Genomic DNA, 27,687 nt, shown 5'->3' on the forward strand with positions numbered 1-27,687 from the left:
ATCTTTCAGATATGGAGAGAAATGTGAACAGTACAAAACTCTGAATTTTACCCATTATTACTAAATGGGTAAAATAGTACCAGGTGCCCTCTAGGACTATGGGGCTATGCTTGGTCCTACAGTATCAGTAAACATTGGTTCCAACAAGTCAGAACATTATGTGCTGGTAGAAATTTTTAAGAAAAAGTGTTTGTAAGACTTTCTAACAGTGACAGAGTGAAGGAAATGTAACAGGGGTTTCATACTGATCACCCTTGCATTCACTTGAAGTAGTGAAAGTCACATTAACAAGATGCTGGTCAGAGTAGTAGTTCTTCCCTACTGACAGGACCAGGCCAACCCCATTTTAAGTTTTAACAATACATCTGGTTCTCTTCCACTGAACACAGCTTCCAGTAAATTCTTTAATTACTAGTTTGATAAGTCCAAAAGACAAAAAACCTTTGTTTAATCTCCTATTTGAGAAACTACAGTTTCTTTCTGTTCAGAACATGTAGAAACAACTCTTCTTTTGGCTTTTGCTTTTTGCTGCTCTTGTTACAGCATCATCCACTGCTGTTATCATTAACACTTGGAAGCTGATTTTTGTACAAATGCATTTTTATTGTTTTAACAGAACCAAAGAAAGGCTGAAAACATTAGACTATACAATACATTTTGGTTTATAAACAAAGTTTTATAGTGGTAAAACATTTCTAAGTGACATTCATGGTCTTGTTCAAATTTTTGCTGCACTTCAGGACTGAAGACCAATAGTGTTCAAAAATGCAGTAATTGCATAAGGTGGTCAAGTATCTCGGCTTCTATAAACAGTTCGAGAACTTAGAGCAAACATTCTGGAAGAATATCAAAGGCAACCATGATTCATAATTCTCCTGCAAACATTCCTCAATAAACAAAAAGTGATCTTTGGCATAAACAATTATGTATTAAAGGCATTAGTAATATTGCATTAATATCATTCAAGCAACTAAACAGTGATGCTAAAATAATAATAATTAAAAAAAAAATATCACATAGAAGCCTGGATGGCAGGAGCAGGATGAGGGGATGTGAGGAGCATTGAAAAGCAATACAGGAAGACTATTTAGAAAATCCCTTTAAAATAATCCCTACATATTCAGTGTTATGTACTATTAAATAGAAATTACTACATTAAAATTATGCTAAAGATCTGATATAAACCAACCAAATGCATCCAGGTTAAGGCTCTGGCACCCCTTCCTTCCTCTTCCTGTTGCAGGTAACTGCAAGAAGAGAGTACTAAGGAAAGATCCTAAGTACCAAATATTAAATGATACCCAGACACAAGGAACAAATTCAAGAAGAACACACGCCTTCTCTTGCTGAGGTCAGTTTGAGACAATTGTATTATCAACAGTTTAACTTCCCTTTTTAGATAACAGTGCAATGAAGGGGGTGGAGGGGAGAAAGTCTAAGCACAGAGTAACTGTTGCAGGCAGGTAGAGGACAGCTGAGTGTGCTGTGTCTCTTCCTTTGAGCTGTTAAGACTAAGAAGTTCTTCCCCCAAGGACACTTCTATTCAAGGTGGTTTGATTGTGCAATAGTTCTCAGCAAATTAAGAGGATATTATGAGGTCAGTGCTGATTTGGGCAAAAGTCTGCAAGTATTTCTTGCAAATGTAGAAACTCAAGTTGTCCTTTCCATAGGGCAATTAAATGAACAGGTATGAATAGATGTGTATATATATATATATATATGAAGCCATATTCAATTATGGAAGGATAAAACATTGTAAGTCTATTTTAATAAGGGGAGGGAGTTGGGGGGTTTTATTGTTGTCATTTTGTTTGGGATTTTTTTTTTAAGATACAGTAACACTTTGTTCAATTCACTTAAAAAAACAGGTTTTGAGACTCCAAACTCCAAGCAGTAAAAATAATGAGGTATGTGCAGCATTAGGAACCACCATTTGCTGGTAGGCACCAGCTTACCTAAAGAGGGTTTCATGTCCCTGCAGAGCTCGGGTTTCAAGCTTATGCATTGTTGCAAAGAAGAGTAGTGAGGCTAAAGGTATTTTTAAACTGAATATATTTATCTTTCAATTTTCACCTTGAGCAGCTGGAATAACATTAGATGGAGGGAAGAGGGGAAGTAGCAATAATTCTATGTGCTCATTTAGTTTTCAAAAAGAAAGAGCCAGCATGTGGCATTTTCTGGTCCTGGACATGTAGCTAAGTTAACAGAACCAGGATTTTTCAGCTCAGTACATTGCTGAATTGAGCAAGGAAGGAGTTCCATGATTTAAGGTCTCCAGCCATTGATTTAAGGCTCAACCTGTCAACAGTGTGCCACTAAATCTGCAAAACCATTCAGTACAGTACAAGAGTTCTGGAATGCCTACCTACAGGGTGACAGGAGGGGAACAGAGACAGCTCCAGTTTCTGTTAAAGTACTGTTGCCAGGCAAGAATAAAAAGCAAAAAGCATTTCAGACATGGAGTTTTAATCCTCAGTTTACAACTGTTCTGCTGCCCCACCTTCCCTTTTTCAATCAAATACCCCACACCTTCCATCATTTCTGCATGGTTTTAGAACAGCCAGATAAAATCTTGTTGAGAAGTTGAAAGTTTCTGTGTCAATGATTGTCCCTAAAAACTGCCAAGTAACCAAGTGTCCTAAACTCGCAAGACAAGCTTCAAGTGAGGTCCATGTTTTATATCATCACATGGAAACTACTGGAATATGCAGTGCATAAATGAAATGTGCTTCTGGAAGTACAGAATTCACCAACAGAATCTTGAAAAGCAAAAAAAAAAAAAAAAAATTTTAAATATAAGAACTGTCTACTGTTGCCAGCAAATTAGAGGTGTTGGATATCAAATGTGTTCCAAAGACATTTGAAATGCATTATCTTATAATTCATACCCTTAGAATGGGGCATTAGCATAAGCTAATCTTAAGCTCATGTATACAGCACCTTCTGCTGTTAATATATCTCTTCTGTTTCCAAAAAAAAGGCATTTTATGTTACAGAAAACAATACTAATGTGGCAAGTATTTACTGATACCACGGGGTCTTTCTGACCCAGCGAAGAGTGAATCCAGCATCTGTTCTTATCTTAATGGATGCTGCTTCAGCTTCTCTCACAGTTTCCTTCACAGACTGCATGAGATTCTGGGCATTATGAACCAACATCTCAGTTGCCTGTCAAGAAAAAGAATTTCCAGTGTATCAATAAATACCATGATTAGGACAGTAGCATCCAAACTCTTTGTGTACAAAAACTGCCAGTACAAATATATTAAGTCTGTTGCCTGAAACTGTGAAAATATAATTGAAGTAACTGTCTCTGGGAACCAGCATTATCCTGACTGAAAACAAAACTCCCCCATTCCTCACCTTGTATTTGTGCAAAATCTGAATACAACCTTAATGTCACTAAGTAGAATAACCTCTCTCAGAAGGCAAAGCTGCAAGATTTCTCCTGAAAAGATGCATTTAGAAGGTAACTGAGCTGCAGGGGACTCGAGATAATGTTGGAAAAAAACGTTTCCCCTGGAATCCACCCGAGGGCGCCCCTGCCCCTCCCAGGTCCAGTCTGCAGTGGTGAGTCCCTCCCTCGGGCTTTTTACTGGGCAAAGCAGGGGATGAACAAATTGTTCGTCACAAAATTGGAACCCCAGTAGCTTTTTAGCTTGATCCTCTGTTACACCGTAGTGTTTGAGACAGAAAGCAAGGTGCTGTACTACAGTTATCTTCTCTAAACAGCTGAGGTGAGCTTCAACATAAAGTTCCCAGAACACATCTGCTACAACAGGTTGTCTATTTGTCCCCATAAAAGTGATCAACAATTCCATGCTACCATCAGTCTTTACACCCCTTACCTGTTCTGACTCTTCATCACTGATATTAGTTCTGCCCAGCATAGTAGCTTTGACAGTGGAGAGAATTTTCAGCTGTGTACTGATGGTTGGGATTCGCTCACAGACCTAAGTAACAAGGATAAAAACCACTTCATATTGTAAATTGAACCAATACATTATGCATCCATTTTCTTCATATAAAATTTTTTATTTTATTTTACTATTAGAAAATGAATGAGCATAGAGGTGATCCTACAACCTTCAAGACTACTTGATAAATATTGGTAGGATATTTGAATCTTATTTTACTTGCTTTGGGAATATTTGGAGATTATATTTTTCTGTTCTTCCTAATACTTCTCAAATGTCTGCTTAGTTAGAAATAGCATTATATATATACATATATATATTTGCCCAAGACTAAAACAACTTAGAATTGTTGCATTTCTGGTACAATTCTTTGATGCAAAGAAATGAGTGAATGAAATACAAAACAATGCAGACTTAGGACATATCAGTACTTATAGCACAGTATTTTTTCAGAAGTTCTTTTGACATGAAATTCTAACTTTACAGAATATATGTTCACATAAAAATTTACATTTTTATATATATATTCCCATGTGATCTAAAAACACAGACCTCAACAAAACTTTCCAAGCCAAGGGAAGGTACCCGTGATTTACCAGCACAATTCCTGTGCTCACCTCACTGAGAGAGGCCCAGCAGAGGCAGCACCCGAGCAGCCCCTATTACCTGCAGCAGGTTTGTTCTGATGCGCTTGTCCGTGCACTGCTTTGCCACCTCCTTGGCGAGCCGGGTGACCTCGTCGGACGCCTTGGCGATGTCCTTGGCGCACTGGATGAGCGCGCGCTTGTTGCCGCTGCCGCCTCGGACCAGGCGCGACATCTCGGCCATGAGCAGCGCCATGCGCTTCGCCGCCGCGATGATGTCGTTGCCCTGCACGGAACAACACGGTCACTGCTCCTGCCGGCACCTCCCCGCTCCGCAGAAACGCTCCAAGAAGTTAAGGGAGGAAGAACCACTTGTGAACACAGAAGGGGTTTCTTCAAGGAACAGGGAAGAGCTGTGCTAACTACTTGTTTCTGACATTTTTTTTTCTAAACACTCAGGGGAAAAAAGCTCACGTCAAAACTGAAAAAGAAGTTGTAAGGCGTTAGTTTGTCCATGGAATGAGCTACTGCTCTGATGACTAGATTTTAGGATAAAGCATGTTATTAGCGTTTGAAATTCCAGATTTTCCCCCAAAAAAGACTTCTTCTAAAGCAAAAAAAAAAAAAAAAAAAGCTAAACAACCTGTTAAGCCAGTTGTCATGAGAACAGTTGAGCATGGAATTTTCAGTGGTATCTGAAACTGAATTGTTATAGCACCAGCTATGCTGCTAAAAATGCTAAAGGATAAATGGAAAAGAATCTAACACATATAACTTTTGTCATCAGTAACATGGAAGTGAAATGCAACTTCTACTTTTTAAAAAATTATTCCTTGAAAATAAATCTTTTTTGATACAATCTCTCCCTTTAAAATAAAGCCTCCAGGAGAGAAGAACATAGATTATCAAAAGATAATCTAGTAATATTTCTTATATTAAAATTAAGGTTCTTTGTACATCAAAAGTCACAGTAATACATCTGAGAAATATTTGATATGTGAATCAATTGTGACCAAGGCAAACCCCTTTCTTAGACACTGTTCCAAAGAGAAACCTAGTGCAAGGGAAAGCAGACCTAGCTGATTCCTTGTTAGTAGTTTGTCAGTACATTTAGTGTATTTATCTTATTCTCTTTCATAGAAAGTTGTTAGTCAAAAGAGAACTATTTGGTGCTTTGAAGCATTCCTTTTGTGAGGATGAAATAACAGCAGAGTGAGTTTCAGTGTTAGTACACACTTTCCATGGAATAATCCCACAGATAATGACCAATGAAGTTCAGAGCAAGGAGTACCCAGTGAGAACCCAGCTGAGCCAAGGTATCCTCTACCCTGTGTACACACTTCTGTGACTCAGTACGAGCAAGTTCAAGATGACATCCCAGGCATTTTACAGATACAGTGACCCAAACAGCTGAACTGTTCATTACCGTGACCTATTAGCTAAGCAGTTTGCTACTATAACCAGTTAGGATATAAATGACATAACACAAAGCTTTTCCATGTTTTCACGTAGAAGGATCAGTGTCTAACAAGTTATCCAAGCACCAGAATCTGAAAAGGACAAGAACATTTTTAAAGCCCTTTTTATTAAAATGGTTTAGTATAACTATCTATGTAAGTATACACACACACATACATATGCACACTCCCCTAACTTTTGTTTGTTATGGGACACCAACCTTATTTTTTCCAGCATGCTATGAAAAGTGCCCAGTCTTGCAAACATTTGTGCTTAGACAGAAGACAGGCTACTTGTGAATGTCTGAACCTCGTTAGATTTCCACTGGTTTCATATAGACAGGATCTCAATTCAGCAGCTAACAGCATTCAGTGCAGCTTCTTCAGAAAAAAATTCTCTCAAGACCAGCATTTGCAATACAGCCCAGTGCAAGCCAGCAGTCAGGCAGTCTCTTCCATAAACACTGCCATACAAAGCCATTCCTTGTTGGAAGGGATGTTAATTGGCAGCATCAATTGAGGCCAAGCACAATAGACACCTTAAATGACTTCTTGAATTCTGTAACTCTGCTGCATCCGGAAGTCATTAGGAAACCATTAACCATGGCTTCCCAGGTAGCACATGAATGGAACAAGGAACTGAAGGGGAGGAAGACAATCCCTATTAAAATCTCAAAACTGCCATAACAAAGAAGACCAGGCAGATGGAAAGGGAGAGGAAGTCTTTGAATATTAATAAGTGACCCCAATCAAGCTTCAATCCGGCACTGACAAACAGATCTAGCAAACTTGTGAAGCCACTTTCAGTCCTTAAAATGAAGTGCAGACACACTTATTCATTCAGGATGGCGGGGCTCAGCAGGGATCAAGAGTGATGCAAATGTGTCAGCGTTCCAAGTGGCCAGATGCACGCGGATCAGTCCCCAGGGACTCAGGAGTACCTTACTGGACCACTTGGTTGCTTCCCGGTGTAGAGACTGAGCAGCAGCCAGAATGGGCTGGTTAACGGGCTGATTGGTTGGCATTAACAGCAGCTCAGGCTCGTAATCATCTTCAATGTCATAGGGGAGAGTGAATTCAACATCTGCATCATCCTCCTCATCTATATCTACACCAGCCTCAGCCGCTTCATTAATCACAGTCACATCAGGCTTTGCAGGTGGCAGCAAGGGTGGAGAAACGGGACAGTTAGTACAAGAAGCAGAATTTGGTAGAAGAGCACAAACTGAGCAGTTTTAGTGACCAAAACATCCTCTTGGCCTCTCAGGATCTGACAAGGCAGCTCTAGGACCAGGTCAAGGGGAGGAGGGGAAGGAATATAAGATTAGCAGAAGGAAACAAACAGTTCACCTGTGAACCAAAGTTACCAAAAATATTAAGAAGTTACAATTCAAATATGGAGCAATATTTTCCATCTGAGCATTCAGCTTCTGTAGACAGAGGCTGACCCACAGAACAACATTTTACTGGCAGGTCAACAATTAAATAAATGGCCTTTCTGTCTCAATGGAAGCTGTTCTGACTGCACAGGAGCAGGCACAGCAGCTGATGACTGTGATATTTGTGCAGATACAAAGCTTTTTATGGAAGCACATTCATATGTGTGATAAGAGCAGATAGCAGCAGAAAAGCCACTGACACTGCTTGCTGTAGACTAAAAAAAGATAGAAGACACTGTAGAAGCAAGTACTGAGGTACCACACAGAATATGTAAAAGAGCAACACAGGGTTCAAAAAAGACAACGTGATGTTGAATGCCATGAATACTGTGAATATTACAGTTCTTAAAGAAGATTGAAATGGAATTAATGAAAAAAGAGGATTATGAAGCATATGATACTGTTTTGCCACAGTATGTTGTATCCATTACCTTCAAAAAGAAAAAAAACAAGGGGTTCAAGCAAAGAAATTATATTAGAAAAGTTTTCAAGGAAGAGGTAAGAGGTATAACAATATAGGCATTAGTCATACAGCAATGTTTCAATACAAAAGTAGTCTACAAGTTTACTACTGTAATTATTCAATTAAAACCAGGTATGATAAATTAAGATACCAAGTACAATACTCTTACCGAAAACTGTGCATTTGCAAGTGTTTTGCTTAAGATAGGGTCTTTTCTAGAAATAAAGCCCCATCTTTGTCAACAACAACATACAGGAATTTTGGAACTGCTAACACTTGTAAGGCCAAACCAACTCATCTTCAAAGGCAGCTTTTACTTAAGTCTTAATCTAATTAAAAGTACCCAAATATCCCTAATTTTCTGATTTATTCAGATGAGGGGGAAGCCAGGGAAATTAAAGCAATAGACATTGTTTAACTGGTGTTCCATGAGAAAAATGGAGTACATGAGTGAAGAGCAGCTTTTGTAAAGGAGAAAAATAGATTTTCATTCTTCAAAGAATGAACAATCATTTTATCAACATTTTTTAAAGACTAAGTACTTGTTCACCCACTCCTCCCACTTTACTACAGGTAAAGTACCAGTAGACTGTGATCAGCAAAAAGGCAAAAGACACTTGGCACATAGCCTGTACAGACTTCATATAAGCAAGACCTTATAGTTCTGTTTTCCAGATCTAGCCCATATTCCTCAGCACTGTCCCTCAATCCCTCTTCCATTCCATCAGGTGAGTCCAGAGACTACAGAAGTGTTTTTAAAATTTCTTCTCCAAAAACACACTGTGAGAATAACTGAGCTCCTATTGCCAAAATGATATTGCTAAAAAAGAATTAGAAAGACAATTGTCAGGCTGATTTACTGGTCTGTTAGTCTCAAATTAAAGAAACAGCAATAAATAGTCTTTTATAATCTAAAGTCACTAAGCTTGGAGGTCTTTCATAATCAAGGAGTTTTAAGGTCTGCTACTTGGCTTTGCACTATTTTAGAATGCACATAGTGTATACATGCGTTAATAAAATGCATATTAAATGGTAAAAGCATTTTGTTACCTACTCAGTATTGTTAAATTACCAGTTCTGGGATTCCAACATTAAAACACTTCTAGAAAACTGAAATAAAAGCTTTTAGCTTCAAAATTACCTTCTGAGGTCACTAATAAATTCTAGAACTGTCCCTTTAGTAATATAAAAATGTGTTTGGTATATCCAGAAGTATGGGGAAAATAGAGCTTTGTATTTTGGAAAAGAGATATTCAAAGAGATTTGCAGAAACTTCTTTTGTATTTTATATGTGCTTCCAAAACAGATGTTCCTTCAGCTCAAAGCACTGAAGCTGACTCTGTAAGCTATTCAAGTTTATCTCCTACTCACAACCTAATTTAGTGAAGAGAGAGATTATAAAAGCCAAATTCTGACTCTTAAATTTACACTTGCAGAAGCCTAAATCTCTGAAGTTCTTACTCAGCACTCAGCTTCTGCCAGAGAAAAAGTGTAGCTCTTGGGGGAAGTAGGGAGAAAAGAAAAGCAAAACAAAGCAGTATTAGCATTTATGAGACTGGCAAATTCACAGTTCTTCATAGCACTGAAATGGGAAGGAAATTCAGGATTTCTGCCTTAATAGCCAATGTGACTCACTCCAAAAAAAGAATGAGACCAGGCCACCAGTTTGGTCATTTTTCCCATAATAAACACATCAGATTAGCTGCAAAGAACCTTGCAGCTTCTTCCAGAATTAAGACAAACCAGGTCATGATTTCTTGCAGCTAGCATCTGCAACATCCATATGGACTTCTCCATACAGACTTTTCAAAGTCACTTAAATACAGCACAAGCATAGGTATTAGTGACTCTCTAGGCAATACCAGCACCAAGGATCACAAACAGCTTAGCATACAGAGCATATTTGTGTTCCCAGGGGTATGTCAATAAAGCAGTTTAGCAATTCTAAGTATTGTTGACCCTCTGATCTTGAATGGGTTTCTAATTCCTCCATCAGTGTTTTTACTATTTAGTCTGTGAGACACTAGCATAAGATGAGACACACTGATCCTGAAAATAAAATTAAAAGAGCACAATAAAAAAATAAAAATTAAAATTAGCACAAAATGCTTATAACAAATTCTTACCTTGCTAGACCATTTCCGAGCTTCATCATGCAACTGTCTAGCAGCCATCATCATGGGCTGATTGATTGCTTCTCCTGCCTTTTGCTCTGGGAATTCTTCATCCTTTTCTTCAGGTGGTGGTGGCCTAGGCGGGGGAACCTCCCCCTCTGGCAGGGGTGGTTTTGGAGGAGCGAGCTCATCAGTCAGCTAAGGAAGGCAAACACCTTATTGAGTGCAGTGAAATAGAGCAAAGATTGGGCAAACGATGCTGTCATGGCAAGACATGACTGTATGACCTCAGGTCTTTTTCCAGTTTTTCAAGTGCTTCCTGTTAAAGAAAATACCATGCTTTCATCTTCCCTTTTGAATGCTGGATTGATATTTTTTAGACTTGAGGCTACTTGTGTGCATGGCTGGCCTGACAATACCTTTTATTTCTAACGTAAGTAATTTCAGTGTAATCCACACATCAATGGCAACTGTGTATTTTATCACAAGCTACCTACACTTACATGAAGGTGCTCAAGGTCAGGAGGAGGAGGAGGAAAATCTGGTTCCTGAGGCTGGAAGGCTTCTCTGACTTTGGCCACAGCTCCCAGAATTTTGTATCCAGAATCCAAGAAACTCTTCTGCAAACCTAACAAAAATTCCAATACCGGTTTAATAACAATTTAATAGAACTTGGTAATACTTAGAACACTACCCCCAAAAATTATATCTGTAATGTACTGTGCCATGTACACTTACATGTGTATTTAAAAAAATACCAAATTGTTTATAGCAGACTTGCATGCTTGAAATGTTAGTGTCATATGCAACATGCACATCATAAAGCCTTGGTTGAATAATAATCACTATCAATAGCCAAAGTAATTCCCCAAACAACTTATAGAATCAAAAAAACTACATAATATTTTGTTTATATAAAGTAGTATTACTTAAAACTAGTAACAAATGCTTCTAATTAAGAACATGAAATCACGTATCATACTAGGATGCTGAATCCTTTTCCCTTGAATATGCCAAAGGATTTTGATTGCATTTTAGAACAGCAGGATGCAGCAGTTAATGGTGTGAGCTTAATTTCCTCATTCTGAGCTGTAAGTGTACACCATGTTTACAAAAAAGGAGATACACAGCTGTATAAAAAAAATGTCACATCATCTCCAGTCAATAAAAGGCACATTTTAAATTAGCTGACTGAATCCTTACCAGGATCAGAAATGTTGCCTGCCACAGCTTTAGCATCCATTACCATAGGTGATATAGTTTTGCTCAGCTCATCAGAGGCTGCTTTAACAGCCTCCCGAAATTTAGGGTCTTCAGAATTTTCCACCTCCCGTTTAGCCACCAGCAGGATGCGGTTTGCTCGTCTGGCAATGCTGGTGGCACCAGCTACCAGCATCTGAGGTTGCATGTTGGCCATTGCAACTTTACATTTATCCAGGTCCTTCTTAATGGCCTCTTCTGATGCATCCAACAGAGATTTAGTATCAATGGCTTCATCCACCAACCCTAGAATAAAAGTTAAATACATTAATATTCTAGTTTCGTCTGTGGAACGAGATACTTGATATTCTAGAGAGTTCAAAAGCAGGAAAGTATTTTAAAACTGGGGTCAGGAGAAGAATAGAAGAGGGCATGGAAATCAGACCAAAGTACTACTGCAGTTTAACTTGTGATTCTGTTGCACCTCTGTGAGGGTTACCATGGTGAACCTTGTTAATGACACCCCAAGCTCTTATTCCTCTACCATGAAATGTTTCAGTCAAGAACTGGCATACACAGTATATGCAGCAGAGATTCTTTCTTCACACCAAATTTATTTAAGCATATTCAGTACTTTTTGTACTCTCCCATTCATTCCAAAGGAAATATCCCTCTGGCTGGGCTTTTTACATAGGGATGATTCATAGTGACAAGGAAGTGAGATTTAAAATACCCAGGATTTGATTACTGGGATGAAGGAGGAGATAGTCCAGTCAGCTGCTCAGCATGTCAGTGCAAAGGATCTGCACTTGGGAAGGACTGAAACATTTCAGTGCCTCAGCAGGATCAGTAGCTTTGTCTTCTTCTCTTGATTCATCAAGCTGTTACAATATTTTGAACATGTTTTCTTTTCTTCAGTTACTTATCTGTCCTATTTCAATATGCCAAGATTATACAAAATAAAACCTCAAGTTGTCACAGTGATATACTGCTAGAATAGCAACTGCAATAAAAAATGATGGTATTCCGATTTTCCCAAAAAATAACTAAAGCAGGATTTCCTCCTCTACAGCTCAGCATTAACAAATAAGAAGCCAGCTATTTTGTATATTCTGTAACATATACATCTTCCTGGAGTCAGAGAGAACATTCCCCCTTCTTAATTTATTTTTAAACTGTCATTATTCTTTGCACATTTCATCAATCCAAACAACATGGAGAACAATCTATACAAGCTAGTTAGCCACAGGTAGGATCTTCAACAAAAATTCCTACTCTACCTGTCATTTTTTCTACATTATCAATCCATTGGTTTTTCATGGTCTCAAAATGTTCATAAGCAGCTTGATTTCCAGGATTTCTCAAGAGGATACGAGCTGCTGATACTACCTGCCAACAGAAGACATTTTTAATTATGAGTGCACATCAACATTACACACATTCTTGAAAATGCATTTGTTTTTTCAGGACTGGATGTGTAGCTCCACATTTGAAAACCTAGTTCATTAATTCTAGTGCAGTATCTAGCTCCTTGAAGATCTACCATACTTCTGAAATTAGCTGGTGCATGTACTTTTTTCTGGAACTTCATTTACATACTAACTTATCTTATAAACAACTCCTGAAAGCACTAAAATACAATACTTAATACACTACCAACATTTAGATAGAAGTTTATTTTGGAAAAAAAAAAAAAAGGACCATTTTTACATGTTTTACTAAGCCTCAAAATCATTTTGTTTCAAGTGTAACTCACAGACATTTCTGTCCAAGAGCTGAAAAATAAAATATGTTATTTGATCATTTTTATCTACTTTTAGTATAGTGTATGGAAATATTTGCCATTCTGCTTTTAGGAGTGTCACCACTAATGTTCCTTGTTGGAATTAACTTTCTTTGAGAACAGAAGCACAAGGAAAATTCCCCAGAAGTCATCCCCAGCCCTTCAAACCCAGCAAGCACCTGTGGGGTGAGTTCCCTTGCTGATTTCACTGTTGCCTGAATGCCCTCCACAGTAGTTTTATTGGCAGTTCCAACTGCAGCTGCTTTTTCTGCTGTAGCTCCCAGTCTAGCAGCATGGTTTTCAAAGTTTGCTGCTCTTTCATCAAACACCTAGTTGTCAGAAGAGAAAAAAAATATTAAAAAAAAGCCCTAACCTCCCTAAAAAAACAACGAATTTCTTCAAAGTGTCAGAGACACCTTCATAACATCCTCACTTATCTCATCCTGAGAGGATGCAAAAGGACACAAAAGCTTTGAAGGCTTTTTTTTTTTTTTTTACTCTTTACGTTACCAGACTTCCTCTTTACTAACTCAATGGGACAACTAAGAAGATGGCTATACACCTTACAGCTTCAACGTATGAAATTCAGTAATTGCTGATGACTACTGCTGCAAGAAATACTCTATTAAAACTATTTTAGCTCAGAGATTCATCTTCAAACCCATAATATAAAAGTAACTAAATTTGAAAGTTAAATAAGGGGGTTTACACTAAAAATTCACACTGGAAAAAAATTCCCTCCTTTTACATCCTTAGCTATTCAAGAAACAGAATTCTTGGACAAAAATCTATCCTGCCATAAAGCTGAATTCTCTAAGGTCTTGGGAATTATTTTGACCATGTAGCCAAAAGCCAAAATAGCCAAACAGAACTGCCAGACACTGCATTTTAGGTACTTCATGTGCTGCCAGTGGTTTTCAAGTACAGGAAACAATATCCAGCAAGAGAACAGGTTTAATCTGTTGATTAATTCTGGCATGAATTTGACTATTGTAATCAGCTTATGTAATGCTGAAATATAAAAATCCACCAACTAGTGTGTTAGGAAATTTTACACAAGAATTTTGTAGCCTGCTAATGGCAATGTGATACCAACAACACAGGGAAACATTTTTGCCATTTCCTAAAATCGGGGACTACACTGTTTCCAGGGTTATGCAAATCACAGTCTCCAGGAGTCTGGAGAGGTTTGCATAGTAATCTTTATGTTGTCAGAATTAATAAGCATGTACCACAAACTTGAGAAAAAATAGCAACTCATTTTTCAGATCACTGAATAATTTTTAAAAATACCAATTCAGGTAAAATTAAACAATAACTGAAGCTTTATATGGAAAGAAAAGACCACCTGGGTATACTTGCCTCATCTCTGTTGGGAGCATCTGAGGGAGCAGTGGCTGCTACTGCTAACAATTTAATAGGAGTTGTGGTGTCACTAAAAACATCAGAAACTTCCTGGGTCATGGCTTCTTGCATTCGTGCTTTAAGATCCTTTAAAAAAGTGAAAAATTATTAGAATATGATAGAGGGATATAAAGTTGTAAGGGTTCAAATCCTATAAAACCTTCTCTTGGAAAAAATTGCCTGTTCCAATGGCAGACATTAAGATAAAATTACCTTAAAAGTATGACCAATTCATCACCTTTTACATAATTTGAAATATACAAAGCTTATATACCACTCCTTGAAGCAGCATTAGAAGCTATGAACAGCATGATTTGAGACCTTGCCCTTCAAATTTGCAATGTTAGCATACTATTTTCTTTTAAGAGAGACTTAAATTTTCCTTCTAAACTGTTCATTTGAAATTAACCCCCATGGCATGATAACAAGGCCTTTCCAGAAAGTTTGCTTTAAACACCTGAGCTAAACCAACGGGTCTGTAGCTGCAGTTTTGTTATTCTGGAGGCCTCACACACACAAGGCTGGCTCAGAGGAGCGGAGGCACAGAGCAGTCCTTACCTTCAGCGAGTCCTGGAGCTGAGCAGCAATGGCCCTGGCCTGGGGGGACTCGCCCTCGCCTCGCGCAGCCAGCTCAGCCAGCTGGCCCGAGAGCTGCTCCACGCGGTCACACTTGGCCAGCAGGTCCTGCCGGTACGGGCCCATCATGACGTTGGCCAAGCGCCGGCCTTCGGCAACCAGCCCGCGGATGGCGGCCTGGCCTGCAGGGGACAGGCACCGGGCAGAAACACTCGGCATGAAAACACAGCATCCCCCAGCACCGCACACCTACGCGCACACACCGCAGCTCTTGGGCTTTTAAGAACACTTCCCTAGGTGGTAGAAGAGATCTTCTGCAGTTTATCACTGAATAATTACAGTTCAAAACCACAGAGGAATTCAACTGTCTCCAGTTTCTTTTTGCTTAATTCAGCAACTCTGGCTAGAGATACATCCATTTTAATTAGAGTGGTTTGACAAACATTAGTTATGTATTTCTACATGACAGCTGCCATGGTTAATCTGTTGACTCCAATAAAAAGTGCTTACAAACTTCAAATACTGCAATTCATCCCCACATTAGAAGATGAGCAGCAAGAGGGGGAGAAAAGACAAGTAGAAACATAACTTAAAAATCCAAATGCCCTCTCTCTCAGAATTCCAGAAGCCATAAGTAACAAGTGTCAAGTAGTTTGGATTGGAAGGGACAGTGGGGGTAGGGAACACCTTACAAAACCTCTACAATATGTCAAGAGCTTTTCTATTTAATAAAATTATTTTTAGCATGGCAAATTTCCTTCATTCACTTACAGATGCTTCCTGCTCATTCACAGGAACGTAATTCTCTGTTCTTTCAATAATACAATAGCAGCATTCTTTTAAAAGAACTCATAATGTATTAAGTCCAAAGACCTACTGAAGAATAATTTTAAGCTAATGTACAAGTAATCCAAGTTTGTAATCAAGCTTTAAATTACTTAGGAAATCGTCACAGCATCAGACTATCCAAGAATCACTCAGCACTGCTGCCATCTTTTATATTCTTAATTTACTTTTTTTGAGTATGCTGTGAAGTGCCAGCAGCTCCTGAACCAGAGTTATATGGTCAATCAAGAGCATAATGGGATTATCAGATCCCCTTTTAATTATTGGCATTCTCCTTAGATAACCCAGAAACCATACAAGAAGTGATATTTTAGGTCAGCTTTATGAGTGTTTTTCTCTTCTCAGAAGAACTTAATTATGCAGTTTGCTAGAGTAGGTATAAATTCAAATTCGAGATACAATATTTGCATAATAAGGAAAGCAAGGAGCAATCTTAAGTTTGTCTTTTCTACAGCACATGTTTTTCCATTCTTTAGTAAAGAACACAAAGAGAATCATGGGCCAGCTTAGTTCTGTAATTGCATGCAGGACTTAGCTATAAGTCTAAATCTCCACACCAGTGAAGATTCAATGCATCCTCAGCACCTCAGGAGCAGCAGTGTCCACCACAAAACCTAGCAACAGGGTTGATTCTAAACTTGGGGGGGAAATCACAGAGGAACACTTACCTACTCCCCGATCAGCAACTGTAGGATTGTCTATCCACCTCTGAGCTTGTTCAATCTTGCCCTCCAAATGGACAGCTGCTTTAACAGGCCTCGTATTTGCTACAGCCCTGTTTGTTTTGGACTGTAAATTCTGAAGTGATGTAGCTATTTGCTTAGCCAAAGCACGGGCCTCAGGAGAGTCACCTTTCCCACTAAGGATTAACAAAAAAAAAAAAAGTGTAGTCATAGAAAGATAATTTATAGATTATCCCAAGTTGAGGAGAAAGACACACAATAACAGGTATGTGATATTTTTAAATAAGGTTGAATTTGATACTTGGGTTGAGACTCTGAGGAGCAATTCTCTGCTGTGGTGCCTGGACATTATATATGTTCAGCACAACACTGAGGTGGGGGAAGGCACTGACTGTCATTGTCCATACTGGTGTAAGAATTGATTTCCCATTTCCATGGCTGTCTTAGGAGCAACTGTATGCAATCATTCCATACAGATAACAAGCAGAAGAGTAAGCAGCCACAGACCAAAGGCTATATATAAACTTGACAAAAGGTAGCACATTAAGATCTACAGCAGCTAAAGCTCAATAAAAACTTGATTAAAGCATCTAACTAATGAAGCAAGAAAAATATTTATTGCTATATTGCAACCAGCCTTAGGTGAAGATCACAGTTTGTACAATACTTATTTCTTTCTCCTCTTCCATTCTCAAGCAGCCTCTTTGCAAAACTGATACAGAAATGTAATTTCTGAAAGTCTTATCTTTTGTATAGTTTGCAGTTACAGCTTAGAACACTTACGGCAACGGAAGTGGTAGATATTCCACCTTGGTATTTAGTTAACTGCTTAGCAAAAACCCATGATGACATCCATCTGCATAAACAAACTTGTGTTTCCACTGGCCTGTTGTTTCGACAGTACAAGCTCACTTTTGGCTTCAGTTTCTTTCTCAAAAATTCCATAGGCAGTAGAAAGAAAATACTTCTATGTAATCCATGTCTGGCTACCTTTTTTTTTTAAGGAAGCTAGTGCAAGCTAAGCTCTGAGATAGCAATCACTAGGCTGAACAACTAAAAGGGTTTATTTTAATCATCAATATTCTGATGTTGCTCAGCATTGGGAACTGCACAAGAAATTCATTCAAATAAACGGTGATAAAACAAATACTTACTGTCGCCGCAGATCTGACAGCTTAGCTGTCAGAGCAGATATTTCCCCCAAGGAACGAAGGATATCATCTCTTTCTTTAGGCTCCTCACAGAGTTCTGCAACTTTCCTTGCTTCAGCCATAATTCCCCTAATATGCTCCTCTCCTTCACTGCCCCCATTAGGATCTGCAAGCCAATTCTTAATAGAAAGAAGTTGTGTACAAGTGAAGACAAAAAGTAACGTTTATTCTATACAAAATTTTATAGAGGAAGAAAATACCAATACAGCTTTCAAAACTTTATTTAACAGAAAATACTTCTCAAAAGCTATTTCTGGTTTTTAGGTACCATGAAATTATTCTATTGCCTTGTAGTTTTTCTGTTTTGAAAAAAAAAAAAAGTCAAACTAGATAAAATCTATCTGAAGATTTTACACTCTCTTTCTCCCTTCAACATTTGCCAACAATATTTTAGAAGCAAAATTGAATCACTGCCTTTAGAAACTGATGACGTGACTTTCAGAAAAAAATGGAAGCAGATGCTCTTAAGCCCAGGGTGGTACTTTCACAGAGCTCTTCCTAAAATATCCCATTACCATTTCATTTGATACATGTAATATTAATGAATCTTTTTATATTGATAATAGACACATATACACATTTAGATGAGATGTATATCCTCCATTATTTGATGACCACTGGGTAAGAGACTGACCATTGAGGGATATTAAGAGTAGCAAAAATAAAGGATCAGTTGAAAGAAAATATAGTTTCATTAAGATAAAGACCTAAATTCTGAACTCCACTCCCAAAACAGGGCCCAAAGAAAAGGCCCTGGTTTTATCCACAAATAAGTGTGTTTAATCTAAAACTCTATTCTTTTCTTTAATAAGATTAGTTTATATGCAAATTTAAAGTGATCCACCATTTTAATTTAATAACCTTGAAATTTTTAGTAATGCCAAGTAAGTTACCAAAAAAGATCATCAACTGAAGCAAATTTCACCATATGATGTAAGTCACTGAACTTAAGATTTTTCTTTGTTAAGGCAAGCATCCCCTCTATGTTCTTCCTTTCAAGTAACTGTGTTTTGTTTGGAAACAGCTACAGTAGCTCAGTGTAACAGCTCTAACAGTAGCAATGTTCTGCAGTATTTAATCACTAGTGGTACCTGAGCAGCATCAATCTTCTTAGCAATTGCCTGCTTAGAGTTGGTCATGGCCTCCAGCTTGCGGGCTGCATTCTCCACTTTGGCAGTGAGCAAGTCCAGACCCTGGGACACCTGCTGGGCTTTCTGCATAGCCATGGGTGTAGCACCCTGTCCTCTGCCCGAGACACAAAGAGCATCACAGATTCAGCTCAGGACTGAAAAAAGCTATTTTCTAGTGAAGAGGCAACAAAATCTGTTTACAAGTATTCGCAGAAATTATTGAAAGAGATACAGTATTTAATCAGATTTTGTTTCCTCCTTAAGGAAACAAAAAATAACAGAAGAAGAGTTAAAAACTAAGAGTATATTTTCCATATTCCAGAATATGACATTTAGCATTATTAGAAGAATAAACACTCTTTAAGAGTCAAAAGTAAAGCTATTTAAGGATACAGTTCCAGAAAAGTACCCAGGACAAGGCCACTTTTCTCCTCATCTACAGACTGTTGCAGAGAGTCAGAACCTGCAGGAGCTAAAGCCACATCCAAGTGATAAAAGCAAGTCAATTAAAAAAAAAAAAAAAAAAGAAAATGTCTTAGCTGCTTCAATCATGTGACACACAAAGTTCAACAGAATTTGTCAATGAAGGATAAACAACAACCACCCCATGTGATCTAACATCCCAAAAAACACCTAAAAAGTAGAATATCCATGTATCTTAAACTAATTGGGGTATATCCTCTTTGGAGAACAGACTTAACAGGAGAGTTCAAAAGTTCCTTTCTGCCTAATTTGGAGGAAGGTTATGCATTAGACAGCAAGGAAACTCAGAATTACTGACTTTAGCCATTCTGAGCATATTATTATGTAATTAACATTTCTCTTATTAATACATATTATTCTTATCAGAAAAGAAGAGATTGAAGTAAAAAAGGTAAAACACAGTTCTGGCCTACTTTTCTACAGGTGAGGAAGTGACAACTGCAGAGAAAACATTTCAATAGCACAGGAAGTGTCCATCCCAAGTAAGAGCTTTACCTAGCCCGGAGGTCAGCCAGCTGATCTGTCATTTGCCCCAGGGTTCTGCAGGTGCCCAGGATCTCTCTGCGCTCCTTGCCTGCACACAGCTCTCCTGCTTTGCCAGCTTCATCCAGGATCTGCCTTATGGCCTGCTCACCAGCATCCCCTGAGGCACAGGGTCAGTCAGGACAACAAACAAGACATTCTGTGACATGTATGAGAAAACTACTGATATCATCATGTCACATGAACTGCATTAGGTTCAGTCGTGAAAGTACATTTATCAAAAATGGGGATATCCACAAAAACAACAATTCACATCCAACTGCTACAATTGTATTCGTTTGGCTTTGATTTCAGAGGAAGTCCATTTGACAAAGTCTTTCAACATCCAAATGGAACAGGCCTCTATCGAGTTTGACTTCAAAGATACATACAAAGGTAAACAAACCCCTTAAACAAGTAACGGTGATTGCAATTAAGCATATTTATGGCAGATTTTCATATTAAAAATTTTATGTCAAGACTGAAAGGCAAATACTTAGAGATTCTGTTAGGGAAATCTCAAGTTATACAAATTTGAAAATACAAAAGAAGGGATTTTAAATATTAGCCATGGCTGCAATTAAGTACTGTCCAGTTCCTAAGTTTTTGGGTTTACTGCTGGAATGCAAATTAAGAACATGTATGTCCCATAGAATACATCTATTTTAGACCATTTAGAAGCAGCAAAGCCTTCTAGGTCGTTAGACAGAACTTGTTCAATTCCCAGTATCTAAAGAAGGAATAAATGCAGGCACCTTCAGAATGATCCATTATAAGGGTTATTAATGCTTATAGGCCATTTTGTCTTAAACAACAGAAATAATGAGACCTTCAAAAATAAAAATACTTTATGCTATTGTTTGTGTTTAAGTATTACCTGGGGGTGCATTTGGATCTCTCAGCCAACCTTTTGCCTGATTCATCTTAGAATCTATTAAGGCTAAAGCTCTCTTCATGGCTTCAGTGTCCTTTACAAAAGAGAAACCAGCAAAATTATTCTCAAAGCAAAAACATCAAAGCGCAAGTAACCAACACAACCAAAGACGACAAAGGCTCTATAAAAACCCATTCATATAAGCAGCTCAAAACCCATTTTCAAACTGGCAGGTCATAATTGCTTCTTTCCAGTTAGAACAGACATTTTCATTTCACTCAAAATGCAAAAATTATGCATGCAATTTTAGTGTTTTTTTCTATTTCTGTATTTACTAGTGCTTTAATTTCTAAAGTTGGAGCTCTAATAAGCACACATCTTGGAGTTAGTTCCATTTTACATCAGGGCACATAGAAGAGTTGTGATGTAATTCGAGTATCAATATCTGGAAATTGCCCAGTGAATTTTACTACTTACTTCAGTGTAAGAGGCTGCACATCTGCATTTCTCACCTGCTCTGCTGTTTAAAGTCAAACAGTTACTGTTTACAGAAAAGTAAGACTACGAGCTATTTTCTCAAAGTCTCAGATATGGAGTTGAATGTCTTTGGAGCTAAATATATGTGTTTACATGTGATTGTTTAAAACTCTCAACTCCTCTGCCAGTATTATCAAAGAAGCTGTTTCTTTCATCATTATACCACTACTATCCAACACCTCTGGCTGCAGGGGAAACAACCTCCCAGTTCTGATTTCTCTGCACAGCCTCTACATTGTTCATGTGCCATCTCTCCACTAGAGGCCACAAGTTTTCCACCTTACATAAATGGAAGGACAGTGAAAACAGTAACATGTGCCTAAGTAAGAAGTTGTGGAAAAGCCAAAATAGCTTTTTGCCACACATATCATAGAAGTGATTTGAAATGCATCAAAGATCCCATGATTGGTATAGAGATGACAAAAAGAAGCCTGGTTCTCATGTAGCATCTGAATCAGACTACCCATGTTCAATGCATTTGAAGAGAAGCCTAGTACCATCAGTGATTAGTATAGGACCTTACTATAGCATGTGCTATCCTGACAACACTACAGCCAGATTTTTACCCAGTTGTTCATTCTGCATGCTTACTCTCAAACCTACAACACTAATATTCTGACATTTTTATTCAGGCATGTTGGTATGTCAGCTATTCATAAGGTACTATAATATAATTCAGCAAGCAACTGAATATTTTTAAAGGCTCTTGAATCACAGCCTGAGAGAGCACCAAAAGCAGAATTATTTTCACCTGGATGACTGGGTCTAAAATCTAGAAAATGGTTCTCCAAACTTGGCAAGACCTGTTTGAAAAAGTTTCCAAAAGGTAGGATATGCAGCTAGGAGTGGGAGATGGGCACATTCTTTTAAAAGTCATCCTCTCTATAGCTTAAGAATTGTGCATTGAATGTATAAGAGACAAGCAAATATTCATTGAATATTCAAATGTGTATATAAATCTTATTGCCTATGAAAGTAGGTGTTACTATTTTCTGTTGTTTATATTGGGCTGAAGCCACTTTAGCTTGAAATGAATGGTCTATTTCAGGCCTTTCTACCCAGTAATAATTTGAAACAACAAAGTGAATTTACTAAAAGGCAACAGATGTTTCTTATTGTGTCAATGAGATGGTAGGAGTGGGAGGAGAAAAGCAGTGTTGGGAAAGCTGTCATTGCCCCTCCCTTTTTACTCTCACAGGCTTTTGTGTTGTCCCAGCTGCCTGCCGAGTGTTGCAGTTTCAGCAGAATTACATAGAAGCCTCTGAATCTGAAGTCTAATTAATATCTGAGGACAAAAATCATAGGTGTTCCAGATTTTGCACTTCTGGTTTTGTAGTTGCCAGCACTGCCCCAGCAGCAACAGGATCCATCTGCCCTGTCATATGGAGTTACATAACTGGATTATACTCTGCAGGGTGAGTCCTGCTACCCTGTGTTCCTCTGCAGTCATGTTGGCAAAATATTGTCCCCTTTTCCTATTTAAAAAAATCTGGTGAAATCCTAGCTTAAGCACTTGAAGTGCTTCAAGACAACTGCTCTTAAAGCACCAATTCCCCACCTACACAGCCCCAGGAATCCCTCTCAGCTATAGCCCAGTAGAGAAGTTTACATTGCAGTGAGCTGAATAATGCAATAGAAAACTAGAATGCACCCTTAACCAGGTTTGTTGGTACAGCACTTTTGTGTCTGCCAGAGCTGTGTCTGGTGTCACATACCTGGCAAGCAACAAAGGTAAAGCCATACTGAAAGGTCTGGACTTAAACAATTCAGGCTATTAAGAAACAAGGAAGATAAAAGCAGAAACACACAGCAACTTGCTCAAGGTCTCACTGCTTGAAAGTGTCTTGATAGTCCTTATTTCTGTAGGTGTTTAAATACTTTATTGGTCTCCTAAACAGCTAAGTATGTTTAAAATTTAACTCTTTGGGATTTGCCAACAGAATATCGTTTGCAAGCATGAAAGTTTTTTTAAATCCCACTGCTCTTCTGCAAAAAGAATTTATAGAGTTTTATCAGCAAAAATTTATTCTTTCCCTTCTGTCCCTGCCAACAGTTTCCCTGTTGCCAAAAGGAAGTTTATTAACAAAATCAGCACTATTACATTTTCAGAAGAGGTAAACAATTTCAGTTAATCAAGTTTAACAACTAGGGCAACACTGTCTGAAGGGAAAAGAGCAAGCTGGATTTGTTCCAAACCAATTCCTAAAGCAAATATTATTGAAGACACTTCTATGCATCATTTCTGCCACTACCAAGAATTTTGAGCTTATTCAGGGAGCAGGTAGTATTGGCTCTGCTATGCAGAACAGAAAAATAATCCTACACAATTCCTTGCTGGATGTAAAACACAACCTCTGACTCAATAAAGTAGTCTAGTCTAAGGATATCTGCATTTCATGACCAAACAAGGCAATGTTGTAGGAAATAGGCAAGCCAGTGTTCTGGCAAGATAGATAGCTTAGTCGCCATTCAGGGTTCAATCCTGCAAGATATTAAATATTTCTCAACTTCTTACAACTGTTAATTCCCTCCAATTCCAAGGAAATCAAAGATGTCTGAATTGAGTATTACTTCAAATTCATTTTAAAATAAACACTTAAAATACACACAAGAGAAAATTAAATACCTTTGTAAAACAAAAAATTCAAGGAAAATATTTCAAAGCTATGAATGAAAAAATATAATTCTTTTCCCCAAGCTTTTGTCCAAGAATAGTATTTCAATTCTAAAGCACCATACTATTTTTAAAATCCAGCGTAAGCAGAGATTATTGTAATCTAGTAATAGTAATGTGCAGAGTCCAGAGAGACCTACAAAATAGTTTACCTACAGCTACAACTCCTACCAAACCTACAACTTTGGCTCTATACTTTGTTCATTCTCCACTCTCTCTAGACAGATTGTGATAACTCAAGGGACAAAAAACTCAAGATGGACTAATAAACATAAAATGAAGTTCAACATCAGCAATAGCATGTACTACACAGATACAAATTCAAGGCTGAGCATCCCCAAACACCTTACTTTATTCCAGAAAAGCATGGGGAAAATCTTTTCTTCCACCATCAGGCACAAAATGCATGCAATAGTGACCTCAACTACAACTAAATAGCTCCTTCACCTCCCTCCTAGCGAAATAACAAGTCAATTGTTAGACATGTGTGCAAATACAGGATTATGTCTGTGGTAGGTGGCTATTGGCAAACTAGCTTCTGCTTCGTCATCCCAATGCTTTTTTCAATTCAAATGCCTTGTCATCACTGTTTGATTAATGCCCAGCACTACAGTTCCACATCATCAGGATATCTTAATTTGAAAACAAAATACAATTTGAAAGTTCTCAGTTCAGAGCAGAATTATACTTCAATTATACTAATCCCCACAACATATTTATGCATTAAGCATAACGACTATATATTTTCCATTAGGAAGTACTGCTAATATACCAACTGTTTTCTTAATTAAATCTAGTCTTAATCTTCCTCACAGCAGTATGAATAAGAATTTCCTAAGCCTAAATTGTCAACTCTTTGCAATAGACATTTTTCTTTACCACAAAAAATTACAATTTTGTGTAAAACAAAACAGTATTCATATTTCATAAAATACAAGAAAGTTTAAACCAAAAATGAAACTGAATTGAAAAAGTATCCATACAAGACTGTAGCTTTACACTGAGACCTAAAGAACATGAACCTTCTAAAATGAAGGAAAGCTTATGTGTAAAACACTATGGAATAGACAAAATTCCTGACTTAATAAAGCTTTCTGGCCGTGGAGAAAGCTGGTTCCTGCATGACTGGACCCTTTGTCACTACAGAGACTCATAAATTAACATAAAAGCATTCAGCAAGAATGTGCTGTAAAATCTTGCCCTAACTCTAATCAGATTCAGAAAGAGTCTTAATGCAGATCAGCTTGCAATTACCATTCTCAGTGACAGCCAATGCTACACACAGCTAGGCAGAGCTATTATCATCTTTTTAAAACTGTGTGTATATCCATAAGTATAAATGCCAGTGGCACAGCTGGCACACAGAGAAGTTGCACAGCACACGGTCTGCACACAGCACAAAATCCCACAGACATGCTTTTTTTGGATTTAGTACAAGGTAGAGGTGGAGGGTGTGCAAGAAAGCTTACCTTCTAAAGGTGAGAAAAGGGTAAGAAACAGGACAACAAAAAGAGATGCATACAGAAGTCATAATAAGGAAGTGATAGTGACAAAATAAATCAAGAGGCAAACTAAGGGTCAAGTGCCAAACAACATAGGCCAAAGTGATTTTATATCTTGGTTACATCAGTGTTAGATTTCCTGCTAGACTTCATTTACTAACCAGTCTAGCTTCAGGTCTTAGTAAGTTTTCCATTACATTTATCCCTATTTGTTGCTCATAGCATTAACCCTTAAAAAATATCTTCAGCAATTTGCTTCTAAATACTCAGAAAGAACTTGGCAGGAATTTCAGTTATACAGCTGCATTTACCTGTAGGCCCACAACACTTATGATTCTGTCAGACCTGCTTTACAGTCTTCTAGACATTTCAGCATCACTTCAGAGCAGCAATTAGCTCCAGGTAAGTGGTTGCAGTTACACAGCTGAACACTGAGGTATAGGAACCAATCCTGTCCATAAGCCAGCTTCACAGGCAAACTTACCCAGAAAGCCTCATCAATGTAACACATTTGAGATAAGACAAAAACCTGAAACTTACTCTCATGTCCAGAATAAAAATGGGGCAGGGAGAAATGGGGCAAGTGTTTAAGGAGGAATTCCCCAAAATCGACTAAAATTTCTCAATTCCAAGCCTTTTGCACAAGGAATACAACAGCAGCCTAACTTTTCTGGCAGGATCTAGAAGGAAAATCTTGATTTCATGAATGCCTAGCTATGAGGCCAGTTGAACGAACAATAACTTTTATACCTAACTTTCCTATGTCAAAAATTATTATGTAGGATAGTTATACATAACTTGTATCCTTCTCTGAGGGGAATACAGTATACTCCAAGACTTCCTAATGATGCTGAAACTAAAGCATGAATAAATCTGTCTTCTCTTTGACCACTGAGTTACTGTAAACCATTGAACTACCTTCAAATGCCACACTAGTTTAACTTTGCTTATTGACAGAAAGCTCATTTTGAAAGATACATGAATATATTTATCTCTGAAGATATTTGACCTTGAAGAGATTATATGATGCAATTACATAGTGTTACAAAACTGATGCACTAATACATATTTCAGTGGTCTCAAAAGTCCAAGTTTAAAAGGGCAAAACACAGTAGACAAAAAGTAGACTTCTACATACAAATGTTGATATGAAAATACCTTGCTCGCCCAGGCATCTTCATCCCAAGAAGTGAGTTGCAATACACGAATTATTTCATTTATCTCAGCACTCATTTTCTCTACTGTGAAATTGCGGTTTTTCAAGGCCTCTTCTATTCCCTGGCTTTTAGAATTTTTTGTGGTTACAAAAATCTTCATAGCTGTGAAAATACCAGAGATTATAGCTGTGAAAATACCAGAAAAAGGTATATGCAAGACCAATCAGTGGTCAAGTTGACCTTCTACTGTATTTATATGGAACATTTTCTTTTGGTTGGACCATTTTATCACAAAGAGATTGTAATTTTAATACAAGAAACACAGTTACCTGCAATTGATTACAGATGTCGAGATTAATTAACATGAAGCATGGGAACTCCAGTTCAAAACAGTAATTCAGAATGGTATTAAAGAACAAAGCAAAAAATACCTGAAATAAGTACTGGCAATAGCTCCTTCACTGTATTCATGGAGTTTACCAGCATAACCCTATGTTCCTGGTGAGTTAATTCTTGTTGTCTCTCATCAATCATTTTGGCCATCTTTGTCATTCCTAAAGATTGAAGTAATTGAACATTGAAACACTTGAGATTTCTAAACAAGAATAAGGCATAATAATAGATAAAAACTTGAAGTTTAAAACTTTTGTATTAGCAGCTGTTTTTTTAAACACATTCCAGATATTTCAGAGAAATCACCTATTCAAAACCTAGCCACTATGTAAAGTAGAAAGACTACCCAAAAGTCTTGATTTAAAATTCTATCAATAAAACAGGAAAATACTTGAAATTACTGCTTTAGGACATGAAATCACTTAAACACTGGAAGCTGATTTAAGGGGCAAGGGAAGGGTGTTATCTTTCTGTTAAGATTTGATCCTTGCCTAAGTGAAGGACAGAAAAAAGAAACATCAGGATTTTGTTTGTTTACTTGGAGGTTCTACCAGAGGTCAAGAACTGTATTTATTTACACTTCATATTTGCTAGAAAATAATTACATTTATTCTACAGCAGTAGCTAAGACTTGTGAGGTTACCACACAGTGCACATGGAAACTTCAGACACAGCTTCATAAAAACTTAAAATTATTTAAATTGGTGCTGTTGTGCTCCTACTCTTTCTCCTCCAGGG

At 37.7% G+C, this 27,687-nt stretch overlaps 1 protein-coding gene across 3 annotated transcripts in view; it reads right to left on the minus strand.

The window, feature by feature from the left end:
- Nucleotides 1-582: 582 nt before the first annotated feature.
- Nucleotides 583-27,687, minus strand: part of VCL (vinculin) — a 57,138-nt gene continuing 30,033 nt past the window's right edge. The window contains exons 5-22 of one of the 3 annotated variants that reach the window (XM_021549068.2): nt 26,988-27,110; nt 26,558-26,718; nt 20,690-20,780; nt 19,786-19,933; nt 18,769-18,922; nt 17,621-17,796; nt 16,452-16,642; nt 14,920-15,119; nt 14,320-14,448; nt 13,137-13,286; nt 12,455-12,563; nt 11,178-11,480; nt 10,478-10,602; nt 9,987-10,172; nt 6,900-7,109; nt 4,584-4,787; nt 3,849-3,953; nt 583-3,168 (exon numbers count right to left, since the gene is read on the minus strand). In XM_021549068.2, coding sequence (XP_021404743.1) covers nt 3,022-3,168; nt 3,849-3,953; nt 4,584-4,787; nt 6,900-7,109; nt 9,987-10,172; nt 10,478-10,602; nt 11,178-11,480; nt 12,455-12,563; nt 13,137-13,286; nt 14,320-14,448; nt 14,920-15,119; nt 16,452-16,642; nt 17,621-17,796; nt 18,769-18,922; nt 19,786-19,933; nt 20,690-20,780; nt 26,558-26,718; nt 26,988-27,110 — 2,912 coding nt within the window. In that variant the 3' untranslated portion in view covers nt 583-3,021. Of the gene's footprint in view, nt 3,169-3,848; nt 3,954-4,583; nt 4,788-6,899; nt 7,110-9,986; nt 10,173-10,477; nt 10,603-11,177; nt 11,481-12,454; nt 12,564-13,136; nt 13,287-14,319; nt 14,449-14,919; nt 15,120-16,451; nt 16,643-17,620; nt 17,797-18,768; nt 18,923-19,785; nt 19,934-20,689; nt 20,784-26,557; nt 26,719-26,987; nt 27,111-27,687 lie in introns of all 3 variants that reach the window. The other 2 variants (XM_021549051.2, XM_021549042.2) reach the window with 2 other exon arrangements.

This window comes from Lonchura striata, chromosome 7 (assembly GCF_046129695.1).
Source record: "Lonchura striata isolate bLonStr1 chromosome 7, bLonStr1.mat, whole genome shotgun sequence".
In the NCBI taxonomy this organism is placed as follows: domain Eukaryota; kingdom Metazoa; phylum Chordata; class Aves; order Passeriformes; family Estrildidae; genus Lonchura; species Lonchura striata.